The 25821-nt window shown below is 40.9% G+C and overlaps 1 protein-coding gene across 3 annotated transcripts; it reads right to left on the reverse strand.

The window, feature by feature from the left end:
* Window positions 1-48: 48 nt before the first annotated feature.
* On the reverse strand, window positions 49-23597 carry rad23ab (RAD23 homolog A, nucleotide excision repair protein b). 3 transcript variants are annotated; one of them, XM_039811942.1, is made up of 10 exons: window positions 23096-23597; window positions 18538-18619; window positions 17008-17087; window positions 16003-16481; window positions 13088-13134; window positions 9937-10064; window positions 9730-9847; window positions 9139-9350; window positions 3761-3913; window positions 49-2526 (listed from the first exon to the last, which is right to left on the reverse strand). In XM_039811942.1, the coding sequence occupies exons 1-10, from the start codon at window positions 23162-23164 to the stop codon at window positions 2413-2415; spliced, it is 1482 nt and encodes a 493-aa protein (XP_039667876.1). In that variant the 5' UTR covers window positions 23165-23597; the 3' UTR covers window positions 49-2412. The 3 variants fall into 3 exon arrangements, with proteins under 3 accessions (XP_039667876.1, XP_039667875.1, XP_039667877.1); XM_039811941.1 differs by having other exon boundaries at window positions 9139-9353; window positions 23096-23595; XM_039811943.1 differs by having other exon boundaries at window positions 9169-9353; window positions 23096-23593.
* Between the last annotated feature and the right edge of the window lie 2224 nt (window positions 23598-25821).

Genomic DNA, 25821 nt, shown 5'->3' on the forward strand with positions numbered 1-25821 from the left:
ATGCTTGCACTAAGATCATTCATGATGAAAACATCACCTTGTCTCACCCACTTTGTAAAAGCCATTTATTTTACACAATGCTTTAACAAAAGGTTTTTTTCACAACTATTCAGCATAACCTCTACCGGTGTTCTTTCTATAAACCCCAAAACAAAAACAGACAAAATGGATAAAACAGATAAACTGAGGTGAGAGCAACACCACACATCATTCCAACCCACTACCATGCTATAAATAACTGTAACAATCCCATGCATCCAACAACCCTTCACAACTAAAGAATAGCATTTGTCCCAGTAAAGTGCCTTTTTCCCCCCTAGAGTTTGTATACCCAATATACAATATAATACAACACTTCCAGTCATTTTCAGTTAAAACACAATATAGAGAAGTAAAAGGAGAGACAGCAAACTACATGCTGAAAGCTGAAAAAAATATTGTTTTGGCTTTAGCACTTATTCCCTTTTGTCCACTTTTGAAACAATAACCGAATAATTATCAATAATTAAACCACTTTATTGTAAACTATATATCCCAATTCGTAAAATTAAACATGTTCAAGTCTTTACCGACCATAAGGCATGAAGGAGCAATGGCTCAAAGTCTTGCAGCTTTAAGATGCATAGATGTGATATGAGACAAATGGAACAGAAACAGATGGTCTGAAAGTAGGAAGTGAATTATGCTCGATTATTCCAGCTAATTAAGTATTTATAACACAACTTTTCTTTTCTAAAGTCAAATATTTAGCTCACAAGGCATGCTATGTGGCACTTCATAATCAACCTTCAAATTCCCTCATCTGCAAAATCAAACAAACCCTCCACAGTGAAAGACCACAATGGCGACTAAAGCGGAGTGCTGCATTTGGGTGGCCCCCTCTTCTCCCACAAAATATAATACCGCAGAACACATAATCTCGACAAGAGGTAATCATAAAATACTGTGACTGCACAACTAATTCATTTTATGTTCAGAATAGAGTGCAACGTGTTGGGACAGATTTTTGAATGTCTTAGTTGTTGGAAGCCCATTTCTGCCAAAAAAAAATGTTTTTTTTAAGATCAAGAAAAAAGTTAAGAGTAATAAATAAAAATAAATATCTACTCATGGTGAGTCAAAATAATAAAATAAGACTTTCAAAGTCAAATGTTTTATTTTGACTCAATTCAAAAGTAAGAAATATTGACCTTAATCAAAATTGTATATACCAAGTCAACATTTATTATCTTTTTATTAAGTCAAAATAATGACACCAACAAAATTGAGATAGTAAGTCAAAATGATGAGTTATTATCTTAACATTTTGAATTTCCATTCCTAATATTTCATCTCATTTGTCTTTTTTTTCTGGTAGGAATGGGCTGAAAAGTTTCAACTCACCTGCAGCAATTTCAATAACTTTGCAGATGTCAATCACATCTGCATGCTTATTGCAAGATCAAAACGCCACCGAAATTTGTGCTGGTTGGAGCTAAGATATTTTGAGTGTTTGAGATTTTTTAATTTTTTTTTTTTACTGAGGATAATACAGAGGCAGAATAAATGAAATGATCAGACCTGAACTTTAGTATAAAGCAATGCTAGCTCTCAAACAGTGAAGTCAACAGTTTGCATCACATTTTCAGGTAAACTCAACATGGAGGGTTTGCAAACGCACATTGTTTTTAGTCATGTATACATTCACGACAGCTACACTCTGTAGTGCTGGGGTGTGAAACTCAAGGCCTGGGGTGTGGGGGACATTTTTTATCCGGCCCGAATATCAGTTTAGGTTCACAATAAATTTTGGCGAGCCTAGCTGTGCGCCAAACCAAAAAGACGGGAAACTGTGTTTCTTGATTTGCTAAACTCTATGATGGCTTTTTTCTGACTTTTGTAGGGCATTTGTCGACGACAATGCAATAAAAGTGTCCAAAAAAGCAAGGGAAAATGAGTTTGACACCCCTGCTGTAGAGTATACACTGTATATGTACCGTAGTCTAAGTTTAACACATCTTCTGCAGGCAGTCTGTGAGCTGACTGCAGAGGAGACCCTGTAAATCAAAGCCTGTTTGGCCTAAGAAGGTGATGCAGAGCGTTGGTATGTTTTCCTAGCATGACTTCTCTCAGTGTGATCACTTGGCACAAGCGGCAGCAGTTAGGATATCAGCAGTGAGGCGCAGCTCCATCTTTGAGCTGCTATGATGATCGTCACGGCTGAATGGAGGGTAGGGCAGCACAGCTAACTTTCAACAGCATTGTCTTCGCCATCACCATCACCCCCATAATTAGACCACAGTCACATGGCATGAAAAAGAACAGTCCTCTTCCCTCTCCTGTTCTGGTTCCTCCCTGGTGGAACCTGGTGTAGGGCTGTCATCTATTCTGCGGCCCTCTGTTGAACGGTGATGTGTCAGGTGAGGTTTTGGGCTACTCGTCGTCCCACGTTTGCTGTAGCAGGAAGTTGGCAGCTAGATTCTCGTTCTTCTCGCAGGCGAAGTAAGCCTGGATGACTAAGCCTTCCGGAAAGCCCAGCGCTTTTAACTGGAACACAACACACATGCTCATGTTACATACATACATACATACATACAAAACAGTACGGCTGTGCCTGAGACAGTTACTTGCGAGGGCGGACACTTGCGGGGCATTCACAGCAAAAAAAAGAGATTCAGCAATTTGTCGCAGGGTGGTGCGGCAGGGGGAGTGTCAATGAAACGGCCAATTTACATTTACAGCGTGACGTGGGGTTGCGTTTCTTCAAAAGTTGTGTCGGTCTCAACTTTTTACCGCAACTCCAACACCTAATTTCTACTGCGCAGACTGGCTCCAAAACAACGGGATGATGGCGTCCGTATCCGTACTTTGGCTTCAATTTTTTTACAGTGGGAGAAAGTGGAGATGTGTGGTCCATCTTTTTGAACAGTCTATAATCACAACAGTATATAGGTATACCAGATACTAAGTACAGAATAACAATACAACCCCGACAGGGTGATGCAGATTTTACAAATTTAATAGATTAACCCAGGGGTCAGTTCACTCATTCACACAATGCTCCATGACTGCCCACCATACACTATAATCAAAATAGGAGAAATACAGATACATGAATACTTACCTTCAGTATACAAAACTTTTCTTGTTGAAAAAAAATATATATTTTATTGTGTGTGTGTGTGTGTGTGTGTGTGTGTGTGTGTGTGTGTGTGTGTGTGTGTGTGTGTGTGTGTGTGTGTGTGTGTGTGTTATGTATGTATGTATGTATATATATTCTGCTATAGGTTCATGTACTTGGAAACTATTTATAAGTCAATTTAACCCTATTTTGATCAAAGCGCAAGTTGTGCAATTTTCCAGAATACAGGACAAATCAATGAGACCAAAATATGGAAGCAAATAAAAAACATAAGTATTTGCTGATGTTGCTATGTGAATCATTGCTATGTGAATTTTTTCAACTTAAATTTTTAAATCTAAATTTTATCATGTGAATTGAAACAACCTGAATCTATTTTTATTTTAATCTGAAACTAGAAATTGTTAGATCTGAATTTGTGACCATTGAAAAAATATATAAAAATTCATCTTTTGAAATTGCAAATCAAGAAATTTCATAATGTAATTTCAAGGAGTTGACTTCGGAACAAATGCGTTCAGATACATGGTTTTCAAAGTAAAATATTTCAATATTAAGTATTCAGCGGCTGTTCAAATTTGAATACGTACTGTATGTCTCTTATTTGCTTCCATACAAATACAGACACTGGTAACTGACCCTCTCAATGGCCTCCTTTTCCTGCGGGGTGACCTGGATGTAGTTGGTTTGTGGTGACCCCTGAGCCTCGGCCTCGGCCCCGTCCCCCTCCGTGTCTCCGCTTCGTGGCTCATTCAGCATCTGCACAAAACGCTCCTGGTGCTGCGTGATTTGCTGCAAGTAATACATATAAACACTATAAATACTACAATACAGCAAATATACAGGTCCCCAGCCCCACACAAACAGGACAGCAAACAGCTAGTTACAAAAGTCATACAGTATACAGGAGACATGGGAAACTGACCACATGGTTTTATCAGACGTACTGCATTTGGTCTGACTTGTGTAAAATAATTAGATTGTTCACAATTGCTAAATATTTAAATACATACTTGTTATGCATTTAGATTATATATATCTCTCTCTCTCAAGTAGTATATCACTTTTTTTTATCAAGTGTTGATGCTTTCATAATGTTGGCCAAGTGACTGCCAAAGCTCTTGAAGTAGCAATAAAATGGGTTTGAGGAATAAGATACTCCTCTTGTAAAGAATAGGCCTACTGTACCGTACAAAATGGTGGCTGTAATGAAATACATCTCACAGATCTTCATCTTTTACTGCTCTGTTAACCCTCCTGTTGTCCTCAGGTCAAATTTGACCCATTTTTTCCCAAAAAGTTTCTATATCAGAAATGTGGGTTTCTTTCAACCAAATTGTCAAAAATAATAACGCGGATGGTTCCGTATAATGCTATTCACGAGTAAAATGAATGATCATTTCACTACTTTCATTCAATGTGGGTGTTTTATTCAATTTTATAACATTTGAAGAAAAGAATTGATAAAAGAACATTGAAAAAGGGGACAAAAATGTCGGGAAAAACAAGAACAAAAACGTCAATAGCGCAGGCAGCTATTCTTTAACATACGGAGACTACTTAAGGCTGCTGTAGGTAAGATTGTGAAGAGCCAGGACTTTGCCAACAAATTTGAACATCGACAACTTCTCAGTCCCTCCCCCCTTTCTGCTGCAGCCCAAACCGTCTCCTAAGCCCCTCCCACACAAGGGAGTGTGACAGAACTAACGGCATGTCAGACAACATTTTCAATAACTAAACACCAACACAACGTTAACTTTACTCAACAACAGTAAAACGATGCTAACTAGCAAGCTAACGTTAGCCATTTCAGCATCATACCAGACTGACCACTGTGCAAACGTTACGATCATGCTCACCAACGTAGCTTTGTGGACTTTTGACTACTAATAACCAAGTGAAAGATAAATCATTCATGGTAATTATGTTACCTGTCGAGAAGAAATGTGGCTACATCTGCATCGTTCTTCAGATCTTTAAAATCCCGGAGCTCACGCCACCTCTGAAAAGCCACTCCCAACATTCACCCGAGTTTAGGGAAACCTTTCTGCAGCTTGTGTGCGGGGAAGGGGGGGAGGGGAGAACGCTATATATGCGTGTACGTGCCTGAGCAGTGATTGACCGGCAGATAGACACCCCCTGTGGCCCTGATTGGAGAAAATCAACCGGAGCGGTGGAATTTTGCCAATCGCACTACAGGCTGTAGGTGGTGCCAGAGGAGCTGGATTTTTTATATATTCCATAATTCATGTAGTTCTACTGGAACATAGGGTCAGTTTCAGCAAATATGACAGAAAGTTAGTTTTATAAGACTTACCTACTGCATCTTTAACATTATCTACACACAACCCGCAAATAATGAACACCATGAAATATTTATCTCTTTAGACGCAGAGAAAGCTTTTGACAGGGTACAGTAGGATTATCTCTTCTCGACCTTGTCTAAGTTTAGAATCGGTTCAAAATTCATCTCCCTTGTTAAATTATTGTACGCTCACCCTCAGGCCTCCGTGAAAACAAATAACGTTAATTCCAGCTACTTTCCACTTGGTCGCTCTACGAGGCAAGGGTGCCCCCTGTCACCGCTGTTATTTGCGCTTGCCATTGAACCTCTCGCTATCTCGCTACGTACGGCAAAAGAATATGAAGGTACTGAAAGGGGAGGGTCAGAACACAAGGTGGCCTTATACGCAGACGATTTACTGTTATTTATCTCAAATCCTGCAAAATCAATGCCTGTATCTGGATACAAGCTCAACCTCTCAAAAAGTACATTGTTTCCAATTAATCCAAAAGCCAGACAGAACAGACACAATTTCAGCTCCCTGCCATTTACAATCTCAGACCAATTTAAATATCTGGGGATAAATATTCCTGGAAACCATTCTGATCTATTTAAATCACAATTTCCTCAAGCTGTACGACCAAACAATACGTAACTTTGACAAATGGGCAAATCTTCCAATCTCCCTTGCAGGTCAAATTAATATTGTGAGAATGACCATCTTACCAAGATATTTATTTCTCTTTCAGTGCATCCCTATTCTCATTAACAAAGCCTTTTTTGACAAATTAGATGCGGCCATATCTCAATTTATCTGGAATAAGAAACCCCCAAGAATTAAAAAAGCGTTTCTGCAGAGACCTAAAGCAATTGGGGGTATGGGGTTGCCTTTCTTTCGGCTCCATTACTGGTCTTGTAACATTCGATCTATATCTTTCTGGTTCCAGATGCAGGGGGCTGAATGGGAGGATGGAAAATCAAAATAACTCTGATTCCTCTTTAGAAGCAATACTTTTTTCTGCTCTACCAACGCCAAAGGTTAAGATGAAAAACTATTTCACACTCAATTAAAATTTGGTCCCAAATTCGGAGGCACTTTGGCTGGCAGATTTGTTCAGCGCTAATGCCAATAATAAATAATCACTCCTTCCCTCCATCACTTTCCGATCTGTCATTTCACAAATGGCATTTACAAGTAAGTCGGACAATCAATGATCTATTTATTGACAACATTTTTCCCACATTTCAGCGAATAAAAGAGAAATTCAATATCCCAAGCACGGACTTCTTTAGGTATTTACAAATCTGAAATTTCGTTAAAAAGACATTTCCATCCTTCCCAAACAAACCTCTGGTTTCTCAAATGGACACACTGTTATTGCCTGAACCCCAGACTAAAAGAGCGATCTCTAAGATCCACGATGACTTGACACAATTGGACCGCACAATAACACTGGACCACCTAAGAGAGGCCTGGATGGAGGATATGGGAGTGGAAATCACAGAGACTCAATTGGGAAAGGCACAAGAATTTGTCCACTCCTCTTCAGTGTGTGCCAGACATGGACTGATACAATTAAAAATTCTACACAGACTACATTTATCAAAGCTACGGCTGTCCAAGATGTTCCCTACAGTCCCCCTATGTGACCGATGTGGACAAGCTCCAGCCTTGGTGCAGAATTACAGCCACTAGAGCCAGTCCCACAATGAGCTTTCCTTAGGATGTGCCATTTCTGTGTCTGAGGAGGAGAGAGGGGGTGCAAGGTGGAGGGTGGGGGTGTGGCCTTGACCAATTGCCACTTTGCTTGATTGAAAGCCATGATGTCTCTCTCTCATGGGTGGGCCAGGGGAGGTAACCTTGCTCCTTATGACCTCATAAGGAGAAGATTCCAGATCGACCAATCTGAGCTTTCATTTTCTCAAAGGCAGAGCAGGCTTCTATAGCACATATGTTCTGGAACTGCCCGAGACTGTAATTACGGGGCCAACATCTTTAAAACTCTGTCTGAAGTTCTTAATATTCGACTTAAACCAGACCCAGTGTTGGCGGTATCTGGAGTAAAAGCGACCACAACGGTTTTGTCAAAGAATCAATACAATGGGATGCGTTATGTGATACTGTTGGCACGAAGGATGATTTTACTAAATTGCAAGCAGAGAAATCCACCAGCCCAACCAGCATTATTGAAAGAAGTGATGAGCCTGTTACAGCTGGAAAAGATACAATTTTCACTCAGAGGGATTGCACACAAACTCCAGGCAATATGGGAACCATTGATTATTTTGAGAAGATAAAATTGTAAAAGCTTTTTCTTTTGTTTCATGTGGCATCCTATAAGTTGTTTTGTTTCTATTTGATATGTTGATATCCTGATTGCTTCAATAATAAAAAAATATATTAAAAAAAGAAGAAGAAGGCTGTGCCGCTATGCGTGGGTTGCTTCTCCCTATGTCTCTTAAATTTTCTATTATGAAATAGCCACCAAAATAAAGGCTTTTTAATAATCTTGAAGAAGAGTCCCTTGGCTTTTCCTTTTTTCTACAAGGGTTAATGGGTTTTGGAAATATCTTACTAATACCCCTTTCACACCGATGGCTCTACCAGGGTTATACCCAGGTCAACTGTGCGTGTGAATGGGGTAACTCTCCTCCATCTACTCGGCTTCGTGACCCAGGTCACCAGGTGGGTTTGATCAGGGTAGACTAGGGTCGATTTCAATGTGAATTGCGCACAACCTGGGTCGCTAACAGCCGGGGTGGGACAAATCATGTGATTGGTTGGAAATGACAGTGGGGCAGTCGTCACAGGTCGCTGCACATTTTGAAAAAAACAACATGAAGGTTGTCTCACTGTGCTTTCACCATAGACTGTATATAACTAGGATTATTACAGGCAGCTTCAACAGCAGCAGAGCGGTTCAATTCCTTTCTGAACAGTCAGTGGGTACCCGGATGTTCACTAGTCTGCCGGCAAAGCAGTAGCAGAGTTTTACAAGCAAAACTGCCTGTAAAAACTGTAAAGATATGAAAATAAGTTTTGTTTAATTCTCTCTGCACTGCCGCTCTTACTCCCTCTCTCTGGCACCCGGCAGCAGTTCAGTGCGGCTGCTGCGGTAGCGCAAATCTCTCTCTTTTTTCTCTCTGTCTTTTTAAAAAAAAAAATTGTCGTGAAGCCAACAACAAAGCCCAACTTTACTTTTAATAAAATCAAACCAAGAGAAATGTTCTCCCTTCATCTTAAAATAGTCAAAAATCAATACTAGAGTAACTTACTTCCTTGTCCAGCTAAGCAATAAATATGCAGAGGAAGAGCAATCAGTCTGCACAAAATTATTTGAATATTGTGCTTTAGAACGTAATCACTGCGAAACAATCATAAAGTAAGCTGTATTTATCTCTCCCTACTGTACAATGACTCAAGTAGCTACAAAACATTGGTTCTGCTGGTATACAGATGGACTGGTGTGATGTTCGCGGTTCACTGAATATGACGTGAAAGCCTCGCCCATTTCTAGAAATTAAACTAATTGTTATGCATTGCTCCCGGGTTGACCCAGGTGATCTCAATTGTCACGACCACGGATATACCCATGTAGACTGGCCTGGTTTGAATTTCCAAAAGGAGGGTTGAACCCTGATCAGACATTCCTAGCCTGACCCTGATAGGTGGTGTAAAAGGGGTATAACAGAAAAAAAAACAGACACACTTTTATCTCCGGCAGAAACCCACTGTAGCGCGGTGTGTGTGCTGGTGTGGTACCTGCAGCAGCTGCGGGTTGTCTCTGCCTAGCTGCTGCAGAAGGGCTGGTAGGAGGGCCGGGTTCTGCTGGATGATCTGTCTCATCTGCTGGAACTGAGGCTGGTTCCTCAGGAACTCCAGAGGGTTCTCTGTGGAGACGGAGCCTCCCCGAGCAGGGGAAGGCTGGCTGCCAGACACCGGCCCTGCTGGGGAGGGAACGGGCTGGTTACTGCTGTTGTTGTGTTTAGTGTGTACATTGTCTGGGAATAACCAGATGGATCTCTCTATATCTATCTATCTATCTATCTATCTATCTATCTATCTATCTATCTATCTATCTATCTATCTATCTATTTTTTTTTTTTTTTTAAAACACACACACACACACACACACACACACACACACACACACACACACACACACACACACACACACACACACACACACACACACACACACACACACACACACACACACACAAACACACACACACACACACACACACACACACACACACACACACACACACACACACACACACACACTCTACATAAATAGAGGTGATAAAGGTGTGCTCTTACTGTTTAACGCTGCTGGGGGCTGCAGTGGTTCTTGTGTAGCAGGGGTGGGGGGGTTGGCTGGAGCACTGTGTCTAACTGGCTCCGGAGGCGGCAGATCACTGGCCTCTGCTGGAATACCCTGCAGTTCACAAACATTTACTTCACACTCTAGCATTCAGTGGCAGGCGGGGCTGGGAAGAAAAACACACGGGCTGGTTAAATCCTCACCATGAGTAGATACTCCACTGCTCGGTCCGGGTTGTTGTAACTGGCTCGGAGTGCAGCAACTACCTGCTCTCGCTCATAACCCATGCACATGATCTCTGACACCAGGTTCTCGTAGGCTGGACCTGTCACTGTGGAAACAACAGGAGGGGCAGGAGAGAGACACAGGAGAGAGACAAAGGAGGTCAATGGAAGCAGGGACACGTTCAATCTCGAAAAACAGTGTGCACTGTTTTGCTACGGTTTCCTGATTGAATTCCGTGGAACGGGGTGAAACGGCTTTGAGACTGTAGGTTCTCTCTTGTTTGGTGGGTGTGTCTCTCGTTTATTGGCTGTGTCGCAGGTGATACCCAATCAGCAGAGACGTGTCTGTAAACCCGTGGTAATAAAAAGGCAGAGTGCTTGCGCGCACACAACAGGGTGTTCAAGGCACCCCGTTTCAGTTTAAAAACACGTGTTGCTTGGCCGGTTAGCTCAGTTGGTGGAGCGGTCACACATATGCAAAGGTGTATTCCTCGACGCAGAAGGTCCAGGGTTTGAGTCCGACCTTCGATGGTTTTCCTGCATGTCTCCCCCCCCCTCTCTTTCCCCTTTCATATCTCAGCTTTCCTATCCAATAAAGACAGAAATGCCCAAAAAAAACAACGCGTGTTGCTACATTTTGTCAGGGCTGAACGTGGCCCTGGTTGAAATGAGGAAGTTGATTTTGCAATCCTATGGAATAGTTATTACATGTCTTAAACATGTAACGGTCATCAATTGGTATACATATGTATATAAGTGGTTAGGGCTGCAACTAACGATTATTTTCATTGTCGATTAATCGGTCGATTATTTTCTCGATGAATGGATTAGTTGTTTGGCCTACAAAGAGTCAGAAAAATGGAAAAAAAATGTGGATCAGTGTTTCCTACAGCCCAAGATGACGTCCTCAAATGTCTTGTGTCCACAACTCAAAGATATCCAGTTTACGGTCACAGAGGAGAGAAGAAACTAGAAAACATTCACATTTAAGAAGCTGGAATCAGAGCTGTTTTACTTGAAAAGGACTCAAACCGATGAATCGATTATCAAAATAGTTGACCATTAATTTCAGTTTACATTTTGGTGTATTTGTAGCATTAAAGGTCCTGCAACATGAGCTACTAGCAGTTTTAACAATGGTTGCACAGGCAATAATCACCTGGGTTATTGTGATACAAAAATAAATGTCTGAATCTAAAGTAATATGAATGATGTTTACATGCACTAAAGTAAGCAGGTTGCTGTGTGTGTGTACATATGCCTGTGACAAAAAAGACTTAAGAGTAAAAAAAAGAGCTCAGCTTTTCGCAGTGCAAATGTGTCACTTCACATATAGTCAAACATTCAGCAGTGGACCTGTGGATGCTACTTTGTGTTCATTTTAGTCAGATTTTGAATGGAATCATTTTAAAAAGGTCCCATGACATGGTGCTCTTTGGATGCTTTTATATAGACCTTAGTGGTCCCCTAATACTGTATCTGAAGTCTCTTTTATATAGACCTTAGTGGTCCCCTAATACTGTATCTGAAGTCTCTTTTACATAGGCCTTAGTGGTCCCCTAATACTGTATCTGAAGTCTCTTTTATTTAGGCCTTAGTGGTCCCCTAATACTGTATCTGAAGTCTCTTTTACATAGGCCTTAGTGGTCCCCTAATACTGTATCTGAAGTCTCTTTTACATAGTACTAAAAATTATTATATAGCTCTTGTGGTCCCCTAATACTGTATCTGAAGTCTCTTTTATATAGACCTTAGTGGTCCCCTAATACTGTATCTGAAGTCTCTTTTATATAGCCCTTAGTGGTCTCCCTAATACTGTATCTGAAGTCTCTTTTATATAGACTTTAGTGGTCCCCTAATACTGTATCTGAAGTCTCTTTTATATAGACCTTAGTGTCCCTAATACTGTTAAGTTCTTTTATATAGACCTTAGTGGTCCCCTAATACTGTATCTGAAGTATCTTTCCCGAAACTCAGCCTTGGTGCAGAATTACAGCCACTAGAGCCAGTCCCACAATGAGCTTTCCTTAGGATGTGCCATTTCTGTGTCTGAGGAGGAGAGAGGGGGTGCAAGGTGGAGGGTGGAGGGTGTGGCCTTGACCAACTGCCACTTTGCTTGATTGAAAGCCATGATGTCTCTCTCTCATGGGTGGGCCAGGGGAGGTAACCTTGCTCCTTATGACCTCATAAGGAGAAGATTCCAGATCGACCCATCTGAGCTTTCATTTTCTCAAAGGCAGAGCAGGATACACAGGGCTCAGTTTACACCTATCACCATTTCTAGCCACTGGGGGACCATAGGCAGGCTGGGGGAATGCATATTAATGTTAAAAAACCTCATAAAGTGACATTTTCATGCCATGGGACCTTTCTTGGCATTTAATTATTTTTTGGCATTTAATTATTTTTTATATTATTATTATATTTTTAAGTCATTTTTTATTTGGTTCGGTTTGCTTTCACACTGCACTTTATCAGACGCACCAAACACTGTGTGAACACACGTCACACGGTCGAGACGGTCGCTCATTTATTGGACAGAATATCCAAAACTCGCCGACACTTCTGCTCTCAGAAATAATGGAGCAACGCCACATTTATAAACGTCTTGTCTTGGGTTTTCTGATTCTGCTTTAGCGTTTCAAATTTTTTAGAAGAAGGCGAACCAAACGCTCCAGGGTTTGTTTTTAAACGGACCAAACGAGGTAGGTGTGAAAGCAACCTTAGACCTCTAGGACCCTCAACTGTGTGCAATAAAGAAGAAAGAAAAGGTATACTTTATAAATCCCTCTTGGGGAAATTCAGTTCAATGTCTACAAGAAGGGACTGTCTGAAAGTGTACTCCATTATACCTATTTGGACAATTCATCGTGTTGAGACTACAAAGACACACAAAAGGCACGGCGTTGTTGGAGAGAGATCTAGGAGGCAGTGGGATGCTGCAGGGAGGAGAACAGGAAGAAACACTTTGTCTTTCGATGTGGTTGAAAGACATGTCATACTATCTAGCTCATGCAAACATCAACCGGGTGCTGAGGTTTAAAGCAAAAAGCAAAAGCAAAATATAACCAATACAGTGGTATGCTTTGAATTTATGACAGAGGAAAGAAAAATCATAGATATATATTACCCAGTATTGACGCTGCTTCTTCAAGGAGACCCAGTTCATCAACGAGGCTTTGGAAGAAGAAAAAAAAATCAACAATAAAATTAAAAAATCAACATTCCAAAGAAACAATTACAATAAGCATACATTTTAACAGAATCAAGACAAGCAAGGTTCAAGAAAGAGACAAAAAAAAACAAGAAGAAGTCCACCTAGCTCTGTGAGGCTGCGAAATGCTAACATGCTCACAGTGGCAATGCTAACATGCTGATGTTCAGCAGGTATAATGTTCACCAACTTCATTGAGCATGTGAGCATGCTGGCTAATTAGAATTAAACATACAGCTACAGCTGATGGGAATGTAATTAGTTGTGCAGGTATTTGGTCGTGAACCAGAAGAAAGGATCGGAGAAATTACAATGTTGACCTAATGATGGCAGACCAAAGGTTACGGGATCTGCAAAGTTATTGCAATCCATCCGAAGAGGAACATAAATGTTTGTACAAAATGCAGTTGCCATTCTTCCATCACTTGTTGAGACATTTCAGTCTGGACCAATCTGACCAACATCGCCATCCCTAGTGCCGCTAATCACTAGTCGCAAGTATGGCTAAAATGTATACACTGAAAACTAGGGCTGGGTATCGTTACAAAAATTTTGATTTACCGGGAACCGGTACCGATACCAATTCCCTGACTTCAATACCGATTCCCAAACAATACTTTTTTCGATGCCAATTTTATAAAACAATAAATTACGGCACAATCTTATTTATTTTTCAGCTCCTACTATGTGAGCCGTCTCTGTGCGTAACAGAGTGTAACGTTACACAGCCAATCACAGACATTGTTAGATCTTGGTAGAAGCATGCTGCGTGCTTATTAGCTTACTGACGCTGATGAGATTTACTCCTCAGGTATTGAAACTGGGTATTGAATGTGGAGGCATTTTTCGATACTCAATACTTTAGAGGCAATTCGGTCGATGCCTAAAAATAGTATTGAATTCGGGACCCAGCCCTACTGAAAACTACATATTTCTTGCTATGAGTGAACAGGAACATGGCAAAAGTCTTATTATTGGTCTCATCTAGGTTACACTTAAACTACAAGAAATATTTTAACTGAAGTACTGCTCAGCAACATTCTTTCTGTTAAAGACAAACACAAATCCTGATTCTCTGTAGGTGAGAAATACAGACAATTATTTTCAACCTATTCACCTATTTTCCCATAACCTGACTCCGCCAGATGGATTGCTTCGCATTTGCTCGGCATATCCATCTGGGAACTTTCCGCTGGAGAACTTTTGGCAAGGGGCGAAAATACTGGTTAGCTGACTGGATAAACCATCTGTCTATCACCACCTATGTTGGTGATAGACAGGCAAAAATCAACCAATCAGGTCAACGAAGCGTATGACATGAAAAGAATCTTTTCCTCCGAGAAAAGCCTCCAGTGACGTTTTTTGCTCTTCTTTCAATGAAGGAATACTTTCTAATTCAGATAAAACTTGTGCGATAGCTACGCTCATCTCATCCGTGGAAGCCGCCATGTTGTTTAGACTGAACAGTCGCTTCTCGTCGAGTCACACCTAAACCCGCCTCAAAACCAACGCTGATTGGTCGGTCGTTTGGCGAACGGCTCCAAATTTTCTCTATCTCAAGATGCCAGACTGATCTGCGAGTGGAAAACTGGAGCTCGCAAGATCAGGACGGTCTCACGAGGCAAATTTTTCCATGCACTGGTGTCTAATAATCTTTGAAATTGATCCAGTATTGAGCAAGAACGCTGTAACCAGCAGCCGTGAACCGGGCTGCAATGTAACCCTATGCGCATCTTGAATTTCCGTCCACTAAAAGTGCTGTTTTTGCCACCGACAGGCTCAGATTATTATTCTAAGTGTATTATTCTAAGTGTATGACAACAGAGACATGATCACTACAGAGATAGAACTTTTTGTTAAAGAGTTAGATCCTTTTTGTTTAATGTGAAACTGTTTCAAAATCACCAACAGCCAGCATATTTTCACATGGAAATGGCCAAACCCGAGTGGTGATTGTTGGAACAGTGGAAAGATAAACCCAGATGGCTTTAGATAGTTTTATTTTTTATTTATTTTTTATTAGATATTTTTTATTTTGTCAGTCGACTTTAAATGAAGTGTGTTTTACGACAGTAAAATTACTGTTTATTTAAAGGGAGCCTGGTGGGATTGGCGATGGTTTCATGTTAAGGCTCTGACACACCAACCCGATTATCGGCTATCGGACAGTCTGGCGAGGTCGGTAACTCGAGTCTGTTCGGTGTGTTACGTGCCTTCGTCAGTCGGAGGAGCCGCCGGCATCCATTTTGGCCGATTTGACTTTGAGTTGAATCGGTCGGTGGGCAGTCGGACTCAATGACCAATCTGATTGGTGGAGTGCTAGCCCTTGACTAGTGAATCAGTGCTTCTTCCACAAGAAGAAGCCAGAGAGCTGACAACGCCAGTATCTCCTTATTACTAGCCATCGTATTTTCTTCCGTTGAGCGAGTAATGACAACAACGATCCTTCTTGACTACTAAAGCTGCGCAATTGCCCATTAACGTTACAGTGTAGCTTGTTTCGCCGCTGACAACTGCAGCTGTCTTGATACTGGACCAATTGGGACCAAAACTTGTTGTTCCCTTCAGTCATTAAGACACAAAAACATAGGAAAATAGGGTCCAGGTTGATAACCCTTTAAGTTACTCTTTAAGGGTTTTTATGCCATTAGAACATGTCCAATTTGTTCAAATTACATTAACCACCTAAACCAGGTTCCCATGATTACAATACGAGCTTTCCTAGCTAACCCAGGTTTTCTAACTCTTTTATGATACTTTTGACAGGTTTCTTGGACAACCAGATGATGAATAAAACCCTTCAATGCACGTAAACAAAGGTTTCCTCCAACCTGGAAGCAATGGAGTGGACTTCTTCAGTGGCAGCTGGCTCATTCTCCGGGTCTTGGCTTAGCTTTTCTTCTGGCTGGGGAGGGTCTGGTGTGGCGGTGGGGCAGTCTGCAGGGGCCGGGGCCGAGGCCGAGGCCGGGGCTGTCTGGACAACTTTGGGAGCTGGAGCTGGGGCCGAGGCCGGAGTAGCAGCTGAAGCCGAGGCTGGAGCTGAGCCCGGGGCTGTGTTTGAGTCCAGAGCTGCTGTTGCTTCAACAGAAGCCAGGGGGGCGTTTTCTGGCACTGGGGGCGGGGATTCAGAGCGAGGCACCGACTGTGGGGTAGGTGTGGGCGCAGACGCTGTATGCGTCGGTGTGGAGGGCTCTAGTGTTGTGCCAGAGGCGGGTGCTGGGCCTGAAGCAGAGGCGGGTGCTGGTGCTGGAGCCACAGCTGGTTGGGCTGTTGGCTGAGGTGCTGCTTGTGGAGGAGGGGCTGGTTTAGGCTAAAAAGACATTTGAGAATTGATCATAGTGGTATGGCTAGGGATCATCATTATTTATTCTCATTAAATTTAGCAGAAATAGTTCACAGGTCCGGATAAAACCGTCCCTCAGTCTGGGTCCAAAGCGCGGACATTTGGTGATGCCCACCGTAGACCAAATAAGTAAAAAATAAAAATGGTTTCTGGATTTGTTTTCAATCCCTTCTACTTTTCATTTTTTGCAACCATTGCTAAGCAAGCTCCTGTCATAGAAACTCCTGTACTTCCTGTAACTGTTTCAAATGAAATGCCTACCAGGAATGGGATGCCCTTTGAGCTGCTGGGAGACTTTTATTGTGAAATGTCTACGGAGGAAGACATGGACGTTCTCTTAATAGCAACCATAATCAGAAAAGTAAGAGACTGGAATTCATTTGTGAATAAAAAAACATTATTTCTGTTAAAAGAAAACTCAAAGCAGCAGTAAAGTATTTGCAGTACACATTACTGTGTAAAAAAAAAAAAAGATTCCAAAAGAGACACTAACCTTGGTAACCATGACCACCACAAAGTTTTTCTCATCGATTTTGTAATCGTTCAGCCGGGTGTCATCGTTCAAGATTTTGCCTGCAACATTCAAGCAGAAATCGCAAATGAGAAAAGACTCAATTTTGGAATAAGAAGCTAGGATAGTCCAAATTATAGGAAGAATATAAAATGAGGCAGTAACAGGTACACAGTGGCTAAGCTATTATCCTATGTAGCAATTTCTAGTACTGTGTCGTGTTAAGTAGGGGTGACCCTGAATAGTCGAATATTCGTTGCTTCGATGGAAAGAGCCTGATTCGACTGCTCGTCTCACAGTCGAATCTTCGTAGCGCCGTAAAGTTGCTTTACTCGAGACAAGTGTAAACTTGCAACTACTTGCAACGCGCTGGTCTGCAACGTTTTGAAAGCTGCCAGTTTACACCAAAGCGATGATGAAAATGGTGTAACATCTTCATAGCAGAACAACTCTTTACTTCCGTCCTAACTTCCGACTTTCAGGCTTTTGTTTAAAAGGTGGAAATATCATTTGTTGCGTCTATGTGAATGTGGATACGCCCTGCTACATCCTGCTACGCCCTTCAGTGCCCTGCCACGCCCTGCAGTGCCCTGCTACGCCCTGCAGTGCCCTGCTACGCCATGAACTACTACAACTACTATTTTGAGTCATAGGTCCATTATCTTTACTGTGACTATTATTGCCAGTGTTCATCATTTGTTTTGACGACGCTCGCTCTCTTCAGTCACTCTCTAGGTCGCTCGACCGTATTACCGCTGCAGCTTTTCCCTGCATTGCTCAAACAGCTTCGTCTCGCCGCGAATCTTTGAAGCTTTTTTTAAAGCGGGTAAATAAATCCAACCGCCCATTAACGGTCACCCCCACCCCCCAAACCCACATGATTCGACGATCCGTCGACGATAGGCAAGGCTTGACAATTGTGATTCAAATGTGAAAATTCTTACTTCGCACTTTTTTTGTTTGACCTCTGAAAATTGATATGTGGACTTTTATCCATTTTATTCATCACCTAAAATCAAAGTGTGGACTAATAATAACCAGCCTAATAAGTGAGAATACTCATCATTTGCAAGATGAGTATTCTCACTGCTTTAGTAAGTATTCTCAACATCGCTTTAGTGCTGCAATAAAGCATGGGGTGTTCTAGTGGAGTGGAGTGTTGTTTTCCAGTCCATCACTTTCTACATGTGGACACCTAGGAGCACACTTTGGATCCTACACCATGGCCCCATCAACATCCTTTTTTTTAAGTGCGTTTGCAGTCATTTTAACGAATGGTTAGGTTAGTTTCACAACTCAATTACCCAACGTGAATCTTAAGTACTGGCGGTAAGGTATGATTTTAAAAGGGTAGTAAAAAAGAAACAATGCGAGTTGAGTTGTTCCGATATATAATCTATCACTTGCCAATTAAACAAACCAAGCTTTTGTTGGGGGCCATGGTATAACTGAATACAATAATTCAATGTGTTTTTTTGTCTGCATCTCCGTCAAAGTCATCGTCTGGCTCACCTGCATAGATGAGTTTTTGTCCTGCAGCAGGAAATGCATCTTTTCCTCTGTCCTTCTCTATTTTCTCCTTCAGGGCTTTGACCTGACAAACATCAACAGAAGAAGCATTGATATTAGTGGGAGAGTTCAGTGGTTTCCCTCGGTTTGAGGAAGACTTAGGTGCACGTATTTGTCTGGGAGTTGAGGGGTACTCCCTCTAGAAAATGTTACGTATAAAAAAAAAAAATTTTAAATGGAGAAAAATAATGCTATTTGACATAATTTTGGGCCAATATTATTACATCATCTGTGTCTAAAACGTTGGAAAAGCTAGAGCAGGTAATAAATTATTTAAAAAATAAAACAATCCAAAATCTTAAATACAAAACTTGCTAAATAAGTCCCCCAGAGACCAACCATTAGTTCTGACAAAAGAAATGTAGTTAGTAGTGATGCTGCCGAATGATTTTACATTCAATTGACTTAGGTGGTGCCCAAAACGGCTTAAGTGTTGCACCTAAGCTTTATAATGGTAGGGAAACCCTGGAGTTATTGAAACTGAAACAACTCCAAATGTTACACTTTGTCAGTGAAAATTAGAGTCAGTGTAAGGCCTGACTGACCTGGCTGCCGGCTAGGGCGTAACTTCAACTGGGGACAGGGGGGACATGTCCCGTCCACAAATTTGTTTGATATTATTTTATTTATATAGTCTCTGTGATTGCCCCCTATTTTAAGCAATAAAGTAAGTAAGACATATTTTCTTATACATAGTTTATTACTATTCTTTCTGGTTTAATTACCATTAGGAGCAACTTCAGTATTCCCTGGATTTTGTATCACCATAGTCCCTATAAATGTACGTAGAAATGCATGAAAAGGGATTCAAATCAAAAACATTTTTCTGGCGGAGGACCAGGACCTGCTTTGTTTGAATTGTTTTCTTTTGTTTGGAGTGTGCTTGTATTGTATTGCTTGTTATTTGTATTTGAATATGGATCACTGCATTTACTTTTGGTTTGTGTAAGTAGTCAAATCTAAAGAAATAAAAAAAAAATTAAATTCACTGGGATTAGTACATATTTTTGCAATTATTGACATAAAAGCTACCATGTTTGGTGACAAGCAGAAAATGTAGAACTTTTCAAGTGAAGTAATCATGCCAGTTTATGTTGTCACTGCCCTAGGTTTCAACGGTATGAGACTTTCACGGTATGATAACGTCTTAGAAAAAAATAACAACTATTATTTTTATTATTTAACAATAATATAATTATGAGTTACAATTAATTGGCCCCTAAACGAATGAAAATAGGTTATTTTTGCTTGAACAAACGCTTTATTATAAATGAAACTTAAAACTTGTTTTTATGTGTAAAAAGTAGGGGTGCGTGATATATCGGCTCAATATAGTTATCGCGATATCACATTGCGCAATATTATATCGAAGGTGTCGCGATAAGTATGCAATATTTTGTTTTTTTGTGGAGTGCTGTGTCCCATCCGTTGGCAGTGTGGCTTAGTTGTGTTTCATTTAGAGCCCGCTTGAAACGCTATAATGATCATTTCATTGGCCAGTTACCGTGCCTCTTGCACATGTTAGTGCATGTCAGCGCAGGGGGCCACTACATGACAAACCCTATGGAGCGTACCATGTGACATGTGTGCATATTTTGAGACAGTGACAGTGTAAGTGAAGAAATGGATAGAGACCAAAAAAAATCAGAATGAATCAGAGAAGGTAAAGAAAAGAAAGGACCTAAAGAGCGAGAGAGCGAAGGGAGTAGGGCTGGGCAATATATCAATATTATATCAATATCGTGATGTGAGACTAGATATCGTCTTAGATTTTGGATATCGTAATAACAATTGTAATATGATAATCCAAAAGTAGGGCCTTGCTTACCCAATGTAATATCATAATAGGGCTTAAGTGTTGTCTTTTCCTGGTTTTTAAAGGTTACATTACAGTAAAGTGATGTCATTTTCTGACTTTACGAGACTGTTCTAGACTTTCTATTATTTGCCTTACCCACTTTTCATTATGTCCACATAATTGATGAATATTTATCTTAAATCTAATTGTGAGGCTATTTTGTTAAAGCACCATTTGTCAACCCTACAATATCATGACAATGTTGACATCGAGATATTTGTTTTACAATATCATGATATTTGATTTTCTCCATATCGCCCAGCTCTAGAAGGCAGTCAGTGGAGCAAAAGAAAGAACACAAAAGTAAGTAATAACAGTAAAGTAAATAACAGAGATTGGAGAGGAAACTTTAGTGGCCAAAAGTAATCCCATCCCGCAACTATTTCTCACAGTTAGCTATCCCGCAACTTTATAAATGCGGTGCAGGCAGAGTTTGGAGTCGGAAAGATTGAATATTTTTCATCCACGACCGACCTGTGGTCCAGCCGCACTACGTAGCTGTACATAAGTCTCAGTGTGCACTATATTGTTGTGAATCTAGTTTGATGCGTTTTCCCTTAACTTTTGTAATTTTACATATGTTTACAAAATATCGAAATTAATATTGCTATCGCAATATTCATAATCGATATGGCAATATCACATTTTATCAATATCGTGCAAACCTCATAAAAAGTGTCTTTTTTTGAAAACTAACATTTGGATAAACGTAGATAAGCAAATGTCAACATGGCATCATGACTTTGTGTAAACATACACGGCACTTTCCTAAAGCCAAATGGCGTGTTATCTGTACGCATTTTGAGCTTTCCACTCTCCACTTCCTACGCTGTATACAGCGGATGTAAACATACACACGGCGTCTTATTACAACAACGTGCCGTACTATCGAGAGAACAATGTCACACGCGTGTAAAAAAAAGGTTGGTTTTAGAAAAAGAACATTGGGAAAGGCTTTAGTAACCCAAAAAACGACGATGACCAACATCACACACTTTAAAACAATAAACGGTTGGGTTTAGGAAAAAAACATAGGGGAAGGCTTAAAGTCCTGTGTTTTACCCATCTGCGGACTTACGTCCTTTCATACTACGGCAAAAATTCACACGTAATGTAGGTCAATGGCGGCCGAACGGCGTTGATAAACACACTAAAAAGCGATTATGCATCTTGATAACACGCAAAAACGGCATACGAATTGGCGTGGCATACATATACGCCACTTTAGGAGCTCAGTCTGGCAAATGTACACGGTATGATAACCTTTTTTCACAACACGGTATATTGTTAAGCTGCATCCAGATAAACTAATGTACAAATTAAATACAGGAGCAGTGATAGAAAAAAGGGATGTAACTGTGATATGCATGTTGTTTGACCAGCAGTTTGTGGTCATAAAAGAGATTCATTTAAACAAAAAGGGTTTCAGTTTTTTTTTAAGCCAAATATGTAATCCTAATAATTTATAGCAGTTTAACCCTCATGTTGTCCTCGAGTCAAAACTTACCTGTTTTCAAAACCTCTATAATCAGAAATATGGGTTTCTTTTTAACCAAACTACCCAAAAAGTAAGTACAATTGGTAGTACTTGATCACTACTTTCATTGAATTTTGGGTATTCAATTTTATAGCATTTGAAAAAATTTAAATGGTTTCAAAACAGTCTGCTGACTAAATTTGGACATACACACGCCTGTGATTATCCATCAACATAGGTTCCTCTAATAGGCTTTTAGTCAAAATAATTTATAATTTCAAAATTAGGTATAATTTCCTATAAATGAGATTTATTGACCATGAATTCCAGAAGTAAGTGTAAAAGTGTTGGTAAAAGTTGATGTTAGTGTTAGTTGTGTAGCGCCATGACTGTTATGGTCATTATGATTCACGTGATGACACTTCACAGGAAACATTATTAGCTCAACACACCTGATATAAAGTACTCCATGTTACTTACTATATGATAAGAACATTTCGAAATGCTTTGTTCTTAGCTCTTACAACGACTTACTCTTCATCTTTCCCATCACTATATTAGAGATAGGAGGTTTACAATATTGCACCGTCATTCATGGTGAGACAAGATAAGTCAAACACTGTCAAGCTCAAAGAAAGTTTAAAGAACATTTCCGGTAGATACTTTCAATATAAACCCTTCATGTCGCTCATGCATTGTAACGTCCCCCGAGGAATACCAAGACGCAAAGTCAAAATAGCCAGTTGAATTATTCGCTATACATTTCACTGTATTGTTTAGCAAATGAAAACGTAACTTTGGTTACGACGTTGTTTAGAGAGTCTATGGTGTGCTTTGAAACGCTTGTTTACAGTTTTACTTTTACTTTGAAGGGAAACGTGCTCAATTCCGATTTTACACGAGCTAACGCTCAAGCTACATTACCTCACATGAACTCAGTTACTGTAGCTCGATCCTAACTTACGCATATTTGTCCCACTGACCTAACGTTACTTTTTTTTCCAGATAAGCAAAATAACTCGCCTATCTCCTTTAAAGAATTGAGCAGCCTTTACCGCGGCTGGCGTTAACATTAGCTAACATTCACGTATGCTACAGTCTGTATGGCAGCCCTCCCCGGCCTGACCGTGTTTACTTCAGTCCCGTTAACTTATAACGTTACTCACCGTCAATTCTGGGTCTATTTCTATTTTGAACGTCTGCTGTTGGAGGGTCTTCAGTGTTATCGTCAGCATCTTTCGACGTGGTGTCAGAGGCAGTTGCGGGTCCAAATCAGTGTACTCACCACAATTTCTCGACTGTAGACTCTTTTTCGCACACTAGCTATCTATTTACCTCGGTCTCTAGCTGAATGTATGTGTGACTCAGCTGTCTCAGTGTCGGAGAAGGCTTTGGGCACGGACGCCATCTAGCTACTGCTGGAGGCAAGGCACAACACGCTGCCGCCTTCAAGTGCCGTCGGAAATATCCCAACTCGGAGCAAGAGTGTCTTTTCAACTGGTTCATTGGTTTATCTGACCCTGGCCATTTTCTTGTGACGACCCTGACAATGCATTCATAATACCTAACGTTAAGGGTCAGTCTTGAAAAAAAAATGTTATGTTATGTTGCAAACTATCATTAGTCAGGGATATCCTAGTCTCGCTTTGCCAGACCCTCCTCCAAAGCGCGACGAAGGAGGGTCTGGCTCCTCCACATAGCATAGAGGATGGGAGGAAAACGTGCTCTGGTTTAATGGCATTTCTTTAAACCAATCAGAATTGTCATGGGCGGTGCTAAACTCTGCACAAAATAGTCCTCCGAGACAAAACTCAGATTGGACAGATAGTCTAGCAGTTAAACTTATATATTGTATTATTATTCTTATATACTGTCTATGAGTTAAACATAGTCCTCATAAATCCACCGAATTTAAAATTCCAACACAAAGAAAGCGGAAGGATACGGCAAATATCAAAATCCGGCCGAATTTCCTGCAGCACCAGAGAAATCCCGGAAGTGGAACGCAAAGGATATACTAGGACTAGGGATATCCTAACTTTTAGTCCCTTGTATGGGTTAAGTTCCAAAAACACAGGATTGTCTTCTTTTTTTTTTTTTACATTCAGAATTGTATTGATTTTACAATGTGAACAAAAATGCATATTATCTAATAATCACGTGACAAAGATTCTACACATCCCATAATGCAACCAAAAGCATCTTTTTTTTTTAACAAATCCATATTTTTATAGTAGTACCGACCATGAGGAGTAAACTAACCTTTATCTGTAAAATATATTCATAAGTTCAATCACTCATACATACTTATTTTACCTAACCATACCATCTCATAACTGTACATAACTCATAATATTAGTGAACAGAGGTGCTAATTACCAAAATTCTCTCTGAAAGTATTTTTCCATTTTTGTTTACATTGTAGTAGATAATTTGGGCCTTTGAATGACTGCCTTGGATTATGGCACTATCATAGACATGTGCTAAGTGGCAAAGACCAAGCATTCAAGAGGCACTGGAGGAAAGATACCATCCAAGTCTGTGAGGTACCTAAAGGCTTCTTCTCTCTGTTCTGCATCATGAATGAATGTATCCATAGTAAGGGCACCATTTTTTCACCTAGGTATACAACCAGGGTGACCAACAGGGCTTACTATTTGAATTAGGTCACACTCTAAACACCTGATGCTTGTGTGTCAATGTACCCTCAATACTTTTTGAGTACTGAACCAAAATGCGTCTGCAGTGTAGGGTATCAAAAAGTGTCAAGTATTAGAAAGATGACATCAAATGCTTGGGCAGGCTGTCACGCCCGGTGGCAAAATTACGCATCCCACTATGGCCATGCCAAGACCCGCCCTAAGAAGCAGCTCAATTGGTTGGGGTTAGGCATTTCACCTTGAGTGGTTAAGGTTAGGATAGCTGATTGGTCAGGGGATAGGACCTGAGGAAATAGGGTTACGTTACCTTGCGTTCTCATGGCCAATATTAGCTATTGAAGGGCGGGTCTTGGCGTGGCCATAGTGGGATTCGTAATATCGCCGCCCGGTGACAGTCTGGTGTGTGTGTGTGAATGTGTTTTCATTTTATTTCCTCTTTTTGTTATGCTTGCTGTGTGGTTGTTGTGGTTTTTTTTTCTTCTCTTTACCTTCATTCTTCACAGTGTGGGGACACGCCCTCTCCTGCTGCTCTCTCCCCGCACCTGGTCCCTATTCCAAATCAACTCACCTGCAACTCATCAGCTCATCATCCGCCTTTAAGAACCAGTGTGATCTTCCTCTCCCCTGCTGGATTGTTACTTACCTCTAGTATGAGACTACGCCGGTGGTGGTGGTTCACAAAAGCAGAATTTATAAATCCTGGATAACTGATAAAGCGAGGCTTGACAAAGTCTAATCTTTGCATCCTGGCTTTGTGCGTTTCACGAAGGCCAAGCCAGGCTGAGGAGGAGCGACTAGGGGGGAGGCAAGGTGGAGGGTGGGGGTGTGGCCTTGACCAACTGCCACTTTGCTCGTTTGAAAGCCATGATGTCTCTCGCTTTCTCATGGGTGGGCCAAATTCTCTGGGCGGGCAAAGCAGAGAAAGGGGAGGTAACCTTGCTCCTTATGACCTCATAAGGAGAAGATTCCAGATCGGCCCATCTGAGCTTTCATTTTCTCAAAGGCAGAGCAGGATACCCAGGGCTCGGTTTACACCTATCGCCATTTCTAGCTACTGGGGGACCATAGGCAGGCTGGGGGAACGCATATTAATGTTAAAAAACCTCATAAAGTGAAATTGTTATGCCATGGGACCTTTAATACATTCTGTGGCGGAGTGGGACAAAAAACATACCGGGAAATTCCGTAGACCACCGGCCCTCGGGTAATAAGAGGCTGCTACAGTTTTTTTT

Source organism: Perca fluviatilis, chromosome 9 (assembly GCF_010015445.1).
Source record: "Perca fluviatilis chromosome 9, GENO_Pfluv_1.0, whole genome shotgun sequence".
Taxonomy (NCBI): Eukaryota; Metazoa; Chordata; class Actinopteri; order Perciformes; family Percidae; genus Perca; species Perca fluviatilis.

Bases quoted from the DNA above. Each gene is read 5' to 3' on its own strand.
- rad23ab (XM_039811941.1), bottom strand. From the start codon at position 23,164: ATGCTGACGATAACACTGAAGACCCTCCAACAGCAGACGTTCAAAATA. The intron at 18,620-23,095 runs GTGAGTAACGTT...GATGTTTGTCAG, and splicing joins AAATAGACCCAGAATTGACG to GTCAAAGCCCTGAAGGAGAA. The intron at 2,527-3,760 runs GTCAGTTACCAG...GTTGTGTTCCAG, and splicing joins AAAAGGAGGCCATTGAGAGG to TTAAAAGCGCTGGGCTTTCC.